Genomic DNA, 9,912 nt, shown 5'->3' with positions numbered 1-9,912 from the left:
GACAACTCTTGGTCTGATCTTCTCTACTTCTGTTTCCAAAAATAGTTGTATGAAAGGTTTTGGTTTTCTAGTGAGAAGTATAAGAATTTGTTGTGGATCTAGCAAGATTATGTGTTGACGTCATTTGATATGTGTGGTGTTACAATTTTTACCTTTTCATATCTGTAAGTGGTTGGAGGAGATGATGATTTTTTTAGTTGTTTATGTTTTAAAAAATAAAATAAAGATATTGGTGGTTTTTAGCAATCATTATGTAAAGTTAATTATTTTAAAATAGGTTTAATTATCCATTTAATCTCATAGTTTCCAAACTTATCTTTTTTGGTCTCTATAGTTAATAAGTGAATTTTTTAGTTTAGGAAGTTTAAAGATCCCTGTCGATAATTTTTTTTTTAACTCACGGAGTTAAAAAATTTTAACGGCAGGGATCTTTTTGAGAATTAAAATGTAAATGTCAGGAACTAAGAAAATCCACTTTTAAACTTCAGGGACTAAAAAATTCACTTATTACACTTCAGGAATTAAAAAATCCACTTATTAACTATATGAACTAAAATAAATAAGTTTAAAAACTATAAAGACTAAATGAGTAATTAAACCTTTAAAATATTTAATGTTATTTTGGGTTTATTATGTTTGTAGTTATTTTACTTTAATGCATTAAGTTTTAAAAATTTCATTATGTTTTTTTAAATTTTTTTTAGAATGTATTATTTTTGTGTTTTTTAAAATTTAAAAGTTAACAGAACTCTAATATTTTTAGGAAAAAATTGAAAAAAAAACCAGAATAATATATTTTAACAAAAAAAATTAAAATGAAATATTTAAAATTTAATATATGAAAGTGAAATAATTACAAAAGATAATGAATCAAAACATATATTAAGCTAAAAATGCAATAAACGAATTGCAAATTGCAGCTAGGTGCTTTCTCTCGTGCCAACTGTCGACACTTAGCCACCACTAAGCTTAGCTTAGCAATCTCACCTCACGCATTCGAAAAGAAAAGGGGAAAAGAAAAATGAAAAATAGCACAAGGCCAAAAATATCACCTGATCTGAAACTTGGACACGAAAGAAAGGCTCGTATGCGCGACTTCTCTCTCTTGCATTGATTCAACGTTGTCCATTCTCCGAAACATCACAAAGAAACCCAACTGAGAGAGTGAAGAATAAGAAGAATAAAAAGAAGAAGAAGGGACGACAACAATGGGGGGTTTCGCAATGGGTTCTGCCTTCGATTCCAAATCTGGGCAGATTATTATGGCTGCTTTGCTTTTGATGATTATGTCCTTCTATGCTGGCAACCTTTTTGGCAACAATGTTCCCCTTTACGTCTCTCAGCTTGTTTCTCATTCTTCTCCCAACAATGTCTCCTCCAACGGTAACAACCTCTTCACCTCAACTCAACTTCGAACTTCCTTTTTCCACTGATTCTCTTCATACCCTTTATTGTCTTCTTGCAAAATTTTGAAACTTTGTCATCTGGGATTTCTTCAGAATGCTTCTGTTTGTAAATTCCCAGATTTAGATTGCTTATTTAGTTAATTCATGTTCAAGCATATTATTATTGTTGTATTCAAGTAAATGGGTGTTAAACAGCATCGTGTTAGTTCTTTCTACCTAGAATCATTTTAGTGCTATCAGATCCTAGTATGGTATGCATATTCTATGTAATGGAAACTGCTTTATATGAATTGAATGTACATTCGGCTTGATTGAGTTGTAAATAGTTGTTAATTACATTTTTGTGGGATATACCACTTAGTGTCGGTGGTTTATTTGAAAAGTTATTTTAAGGTTAAACCTTACTGTTTCAGATTGCTGCTTTGTGAATAATTACTAATTTTTTTTAACTATTGCAGGTGCTACCAAATTTACTAACAAAGTTGCTCTGACTTACTGGAAAACCCCGCTTGTAATTCCAGAAACTGGGGTGGATGTGTGCCCTTTGACATTCAATGAGTATATTCCTTGCCATGATGCTTCCTATGTGGCAACATTGGCCCCGACTCTTGATTTTTCTAGAAAAGAAGAACTGGAGAGACACTGTCCTCCTCTTGAAAAGCGCTTATTTTGCTTGGTTCCTCCACCGAAGGATTATAAAATACCTATCAAATGGCCTCTTAGCAGGGATTATGTTTGGCGAAGTAATGTTAATCATACGCATCTTGCAGAAGTCAAAGGAGGCCAAAATTGGGTACATGAGAAGGATCAGCTCTGGTGGTTTCCTGGTGGTGGTACCCATTTCAAACATGGGGCTTCTGAGTACATAGAGAGGTAGCTGCTATAGACTTATTTAAGTTCCTTATTTTCTGTCTGAGGACCATGCTGATTGTAGAAATGTTATTTTGATGGTTTCTTTTGATACTAATTTTCTCGTAAACCAAACAATTGAAAATTTTCTAACTTTTAAAATATATTCCCTTCTTACCATCTTAAACTGAGGGTTAAAAAACTGGAGTTAACTCTTTGACGTCCTGAAGATGATCAATCATGAATAACCTTGAACTTCTGTTCTTATGATTCTGATTTCTGATACATAAATTTCTTGTAAACTGAAATTCTTAGACTTGTGAAAGAAATAAGATTAGAATTTTGAAGCAGTAGATTGAAATTCATGTACCTTATGTCACAACAAGGATGTGATCATTTTGAGAACGTTGTCATAGGAGTCAACTTAATCAAGGAAAAGTTGTGGGCCAACGGAATGACTACCTATGCTTTCAAGGAAAACTATTGAGCTTATGATTTTATGATGCAAATCATACCACAAAGTAGTCTACAATATGTAAATTGCAACATATTTTCATGCTGTAGCTTTGTCAGAGATTGTGATTTTGTGGTTCATTGGTGTTAATGAAACAGGCTGAAAACAGATACAGCTAATTGATCATTGAACACATGCACACTCACACATCCACAGGTTTTAGACTTAAATGGCCTCTTGAATAATTGGTTTTGACAAATCACATTGGCATTGTTTGATTCGTTCAGACAAACCAACCTAGTGGGATAGGCTTTGAATGTTGTATAATTATATTTTTGATTTATTATATTGATATCAAATTTTAGTCATCATTTCTTACCTATGGTATCATTATTTTGCTTGATGCTCCAAAATAACATGAGCATGAGTGGGTGTATACTGTGAGTAGTCAACAGTTTCCTAATGATGCTAATTTTCGTTGTCTTTTCTTGGAACTTTTTCTATGTAGTGGTTGCTCTGGTGGAAAATTTTCTGTTAATTGAATAGTTCTAGACATAGTTGTTATCCATTTAATTTTTCATGAATGCAGGTTAGGACATATGATTACCAATGAGGCTGCTGGTGATCTGCGATCTGCTGGGGTAGTTCAAGTTCTGGATGTTGGCTGTGGTGTGGCCAGTTTTTCAGCATATCTTCTTCCCTTGGGTATACGAACAATGTCCTTTGCCCCCAAGGATGTTCATGAAAATCAGATTCAATTTGCATTAGAACGAGGGATTAGTGCAATGATCTCTGCCTTGTCCACAAAACAACTACCGTATCCTAGTGAGTCATTTGAAATGATTCACTGTTCACGATGCCGAATAGACTTTCATGAAAACGGTAATTGGCTTTCAATATTATGTTTTTATGATTGTAACTTTAATTCTGCACATGATACAATAAATGAAGATGTGTTGTTACTTGTTACCTATCTTCAATGTGGGTTCTCTAGCCCAATTCACAATCCTTTTACATGATCTGCTTCTTGCCAATAGTGTTGATGAAGGGGAGGTGTATATCTACAAAGATATTTTTATGCTTAAGTTAGCAAAGGGACTGCAAAAGTTTATAATTGAGAGAGGCTATGGTAGGATTATCAGACTTGGGAGTTTTTCCCCCCATTATATATAATGGAGTCGTCATAAAATAGGGAAAATAGAGTTCCATATAATTAAGAATAGTTGTTACAGTGAAAAAAAAGATTAAGAACAGTTGTTCCTTTAATAAGTTACGGAAAATGAGAAAGTAGGGATTCTGTATTTAGGTGGATCATATCCCCTAAATCTCAAAATATGTGGGTAAATCCATTTAGTGCATTTTGAAACAATTTAAAAACACAGTTTTCCAAGTCGAATAACAAAAAAATGTGGAAGCAACAACTATCAACTTCAATCAAGCCATGGTTTTTCACATCTAATGTCCCATTAAAATCGTTTCCAAACATGCTGATAGTGGAGATCTTTGCGGAACTCTTAAAAGACTAGCTTTTAAAGGTAGGGTCCTCCTAGTCAACTATCAACTGCAGTCAAGACTTCCCATTAAAATTGTTGTCAAACATTCTGTTTGTTAAGATCTTCGGGGAACATCTATATAGAGGGTTCCAAGTGCTTAGGTGCTTTTTAACTGGTGTCAAAGCCTTCCACAATGTCTCAGTGGTGACGGCGTGACTCTAGCATTGCAGTGTTTTGTCCAGGACTAGTCAAAGGACTAATGCACAATCAGTCTGCATGGATGCTGGGGATGCGAAGCGTGGTGGGATGTTAGGATCCACTTGCAATGTATGGGATTTGAATCCCACATTGGAAGTGTGGGGTATAAAAAAGCTTTGGGTTCTCTAATCACAACAACTAGCTTTGGTGGTGTGGTTTCCCCATTGATTTTATCAATTGATATTAGAGCTGGTTGCTAGTGTCTCTGAGAGGGCTTCCTAGAAGGGGTTGGCTAACAAGGCTGAGTGGAGCATCGTAGAGTCAGCTGCTGGAACGATTGTTGTTAGAAGCAGTTCTATGCTAGGGACATGGGTATTATGGGGTGCCTAAATCCCTATCATAATCCCTATTCAATACTTATGCTAAGAATTTAATCTGTATAACTGGTAGTACTTGTCAAATCTACTTAAGTTGGTGAGGTTAGCTGACGGGATACCTATAATGGTTGAGTATTATTATTGAAATAGAAAAAGAGTTTGGTAGATTGATCTACTGCCTCCTTCTCCCAGAGCACCAGCTCCACAATACAATTCAAGAGGAATTCACCAAAAGTACCTCCCCTTGATAAGGCTGTCCTATATTGATTATCCTCTCCCTCAACCAACTCCCTAAAAGGTAAAAAGAAACATAAATCCCAAAGATAAATTATAAGAATTCAAATAACATAATTCTAAACTAAAGATAAATCCTAACAATTAGATGTGATAACAGAATCCTAAACTTAATCAGTTGATCTATAAGTTGGGCTTTATCATTAGCTTATCTGAATGAACTTTGTTGAATTAGAGGGAGAGAAATAGTCTAATAGAGAGGGAGATAGGATGAAATTCCTCTAGTGAAATTGATGAATAGCACAATACTTGCGTTTTGTGGAACATCTGTATACATGGACTCTTAAAAGACTAGCTGGGAACTATTTCATAGGCAAAGAGTAAATGAATGATATTTCCTAAATACTAATTCCTGTGAAAACTGAATGCAATTAATGTGTGATGGATTAACATATTTGTCAAGTGATTCATGAAACTGCATGTTATTCTGACAGACTTGTTTATTGTCTATTTATTTTGTTTTCTGCAGATGGGATTTTACTGAAGGAGTTGAATCGCCTTCTTCGCTTTAATGGGTACTTTGTTTATTCAGCCCCCCCTGCTTATAGAAAAGATAAAGATTATCCTGTCATTTGGGATAAGTTGATGAATTTGACTACAGCAATGTGCTGGAGACTTATTGCTCGACAAGTTCAGACGGCAATATGGATTAAAGAAAATAACCAGTCATGCCTTTTGCACAATGTAGAACAAAAACACATAAACCTCTGTGATGCTGCTGATGATTTTAAACCTTCATGGAATATCCAACTAAAGAATTGTGTTCTAGTTAGAAATTCTAAAACAGATTCTTACAAGCTTCCTCCTAGTCACGAACGCCATTCAGTGTTTTCTGAGAACCTTAACACGATAGGTCTGTCCACTTTCTTTTGTACAAGTGCAAGAAGCTAATTTTTGCTGTCCATATTTTACAGCTTCCTTACTCTTAAATTATACTTTTCCAACCTTTCTAGTGGTGATGCCTGGTCATGCACACACGCATGCATGTGCAGAAAGTATAGATATTTGCTTGTCCACACAGATTTTTGTTCAAATGCCCTTAAATGAAGGTCCTGGTAACAAATGTCAGATAACAACAGATATCATATTCAGTTAGAAATTTTGCATAATCATGGTTTCAATGTTAATGCTTCTTGACATGCATATATGTTATTATTAAAATGTACTTTCAAATGGCTTTTAGATAATATTCAGGTCTTAGCTTTTAATCAAAGGCTCAATCTGCAGAATAGCAGAAATTAGCTTTGCTAACATAGTTTTTGTCGCATTGTGGAAACTTCATCAGTTGATACTATTTTAATGTTAGTTTTTCTCAAGCTGTGAATAGTTCTGTTCTTAAACTTCAAGTTCAGTGGGAACATAATTGACATGCATAGATGATAAAAAAAATTAAAATTAAAAATAGTTTTGAGGCATAGTTTTAATCAAAGGAGTGCTCTTGTTATTTTTTCCTGAATAAATTTATTTTATTGTCAGACAGACATGTACTTGACCATTTCTCCAAATTGTCTAAAATAAAAGCATTCTTATAAGGATCAATGTACATATTGATAACATTAATATAGATAGACAACTGCTGGTCCTTCCCCTTCCCCTGTTTTTGGATGGGATAGGTAAGAATCAATACCCCATAAACAAGAACTACTATTGTTTAACCGTTCAACTTGAAAGGGTTTACTATCTTTTAAGTCCTTCAACTTGTTACAATTTTTGTTTTCAGTCCTTGAACTCCTCTTATCTGTTTTTAGTCCTTTAACTTTTTTATCGTCATTACATTTATTCCCTTAACTTTTTTTTCGTCCTTACTTTTATTCCCTTAAAAGGATTAAAAGTAAGGACGGAAAAAAGTGCAGGGACTAAAAGTATGGATGGAAAAAATTCAGGGTCTAAGGACATAAATTCTAAAAAGTTCAAGGACTAAAAACAGAAATTCTAAAAAGTTTAGGGACTAAAAAGATAATTTACCAAACTGGAAATTGTAAGTTAAAAACAATCATTGCTATGGTGCACTCAATAGTAGTATCTTTCAGTCTGATAACCCACCCTTTAACCTTTTGAACAGGTATAAATCGGAATGAATTTACTTCAGATACTGTCTTCTGGCAAGAACAAATTGGTCATTACTGGAGACTGATGAATATTGGGGAGACAGAAATACGCAATGTGATGGATATGAATGCCTATTGTGGTGGATTTGCTGTTGCGCTCAATAAGTTTCCTGTTTGGATATTGAATGTAGTTCCTGCAAGCATGAAGAACACCTTATCTGGAATTTATGCCCGGGGATTGATTGGAATTTATCATGATTGGTAAGTCTTTGCTATTGATATAAATACCGCAAATACTTTGTTACCACGTGTGTTTGTACTTATTATTAGTTGACTGCAGCTAATATATAGATTCTGAAACATTAGGTGTGAACCATTTTCAAGTTACCCTCGGACATATGATCTTTTGCATGCCAACTACCTCTTTTCCCACTACAAAACAAAAGGGGAAGGTTGTTTATTGGAGGACATCATGCTGGAGATGGATCGACTTATACGGCCATTGGTAATCACTTTTCTAAACTGTCATCTTTCATGGTTATCTGCATATATGAGACCAAAGTGAAAATTCATTCAACGGATGAAAATAAGACTTTTGCTCAAATCTGATGTAAAGTGTCCAAATGTGTTTTTGAAGTTGCATGATAATATGTGAAGACATTTTGCAGAATTGTGGAGCCTGAAAGTTTGGTCCTTCTTCTCCTTGTGTTATTTGATTAAACAAACTAATGTTAAAAGATTGAAGAAGAAATTGGTGGAACAGTAATACAATATAGATTTATTTATTTATTACTTTGGGGTAGAGGACATGAGTCTAAATGTTAGTCCAAGACAACGATGAAAGGTGAGGAGTGCTGGCAAAGGCACTCCATCGCCGAAGTCAGTGTGAACTAGCAAGATAATTGTATGAGACAATGTGTGCACTGTCTTTGTGACTGGTTCCTTTTATAGTGCTCAGTTGTCGGTGAGTCACAACCAAGGTAACCTAGCATGGTCATGAGGTAATTTCAGGTAACATAGGTTCCTCTAACAGAAGAGTATTCTGGAACCTCTTGTGTGTCTGGCCCAATGTTGGTGCTGGTCTTTTTGGGCCTTGGTCCCCCAACGCATGGTGAATTGGATACTTGTTACTTGGTCCAGAACAAGATATTGTAGAATTTTATTTTGAGTTTATTATGCATTGTACTTGTAAAGTTTTTAAATCACAGTAGGTATAACTTTTAAAACAATTAATGTAAAAGTCAATAAACTCATCATATATGAAAATTTATAATTGGATGACAGTGTAAAAAGTCTTTACAATGTCAGTGCATGTGTTATTTACTCATTTATTATTGCATAATATTGGTGTCCGTATAGTGCCTATTTGTTTACCTGTTCATTCACATATGTATAGAGATCAAATGGACTCATTATTTCTCGCTCAAGTTCTTATGTTGCTATTCAACTTTCATTTTCTTTTATTCCTAATAACTCAGCGCTACTTATATGTGCAGGGATTTATTATCATTAGGGACGAGAATGATATCACCTCAAGAATCCTAGAGGTAGCCCCAAAATTCCTATGGGATGTGGAATCACAAATGTTAGAGAACAAAGAGAAGAAAATGGAGACTGTTTTAATTTGTAGAAAAAAGTTTTGGGCTATCGTCTAAAGTGACTTGACCTAAAAGTTTTCTCCTAGAAATTGTTTTTAAGCGTACGGGTAATTTGTAATGTTAGGTTTTTATGTATCCGATTTGTTCACTGCTCCAACGCTCCACGATCATTTTGTGTAGATGTCCAGTGAGCTCATTTTGTATATGACTTCACTCAGTTCAGCAATTATGATTTATGAATAGAAAGTAGGTTCTTCGTTGTCTATTCTTATGTGTGCTTGAATATTAGAAATAAATATAACATACATCTTAGGTTGATTAAGGCGTCGTTAATCTTATTATTTTTGTTTATTTGCTTTATTTTGGTGATGCATCGGCTCTTACATAGTGTTCTGAGGAATGTTAAGTGCTAATTGGCAATATTCTAATCTATCCATACCCATTATATAAAATCTATAAAAATGAACCATGAATAAGAGTTATCATATCATATTCTTCATCTTTTATTTTTAAGTTTGTAACTTTTTTCCATCTTATTTTATTTTACTGTAAACAATTTCGTTTATTTTTTTAGAGTGTAAATGTAGTTAAATGAATTTCAAAAAAATTGGGTGGAAATTTATGTTCATGCTTCAAATCGATAACATAATTTTATATCATTCAACATGTTATAAACTGTAAAAAAAAAATAAAAATCAACTGATAAGGAAATTGCCTTTGCAGTCTACATTCCTGGCATATACGTGGCATGTCTAACTAGGCCTATGTCATGGTCCATTGTATGTACAGTATTGCTAATGGCACTACCACTTTTGCTATTAGCACTACCCATGTGGGTGCCTTTTTGCTTTATCCTGAAATCGTCCCTTAGATGAAGATATAACAGAATCATAATTTTATTGTGCAATTGAAGGTTAAAAAAAACTAACAACAAAAATAAGATTATTTTGTACACTTGTACAATAAAATCATGTTTTCATTGTTAGGTTTTTTTTTTGTTACCTCCCAATAACACAATATAATCATAATTTCATTGTACAAGTATATAACAGATTACTAACTTTTTCCCCACCCTCAATAACACAACAAAGACATAATTTCGTTGTGTTATTTTATTTTTACCCTGATTGTGCAACAGAATCATGATTCCATTGTATTTTTTTTTTTGTATAAAAAAGTGTTTTAATTTTTAGAA

The 9,912-nt window shown here is 33.8% G+C and overlaps 1 protein-coding gene across 1 annotated transcript; it reads left to right on the top strand.

Moving 5' to 3' along the window:
• Positions 1-930: 930 nt before the first annotated feature.
• LOC114393275 (probable methyltransferase PMT6) lies at positions 931-9,035 on the top strand. Its single transcript, XM_028354552.1, has 7 exons — positions 931-1,383; positions 1,865-2,279; positions 3,299-3,591; positions 5,541-5,924; positions 7,134-7,380; positions 7,486-7,624; positions 8,616-9,035. The coding sequence occupies exons 1-7, from the start codon at positions 1,209-1,211 to the stop codon at positions 8,772-8,774; spliced, it is 1,812 nt and encodes a 603-aa protein (XP_028210353.1). The 5' UTR covers positions 931-1,208; the 3' UTR covers positions 8,775-9,035.
• Positions 9,036-9,912: the final 877 nt, after the last annotated feature.

Source organism: Glycine soja, chromosome 2 (genome assembly GCF_004193775.1).
Source record: "Glycine soja cultivar W05 chromosome 2, ASM419377v2, whole genome shotgun sequence".
NCBI lineage: Eukaryota > Viridiplantae > Streptophyta > Magnoliopsida > Fabales > Fabaceae > Glycine > Glycine soja.
Note: the sequence above shows the minus strand (reverse complement) of the source record. Positions and strands in the feature narration are given on the sequence as shown.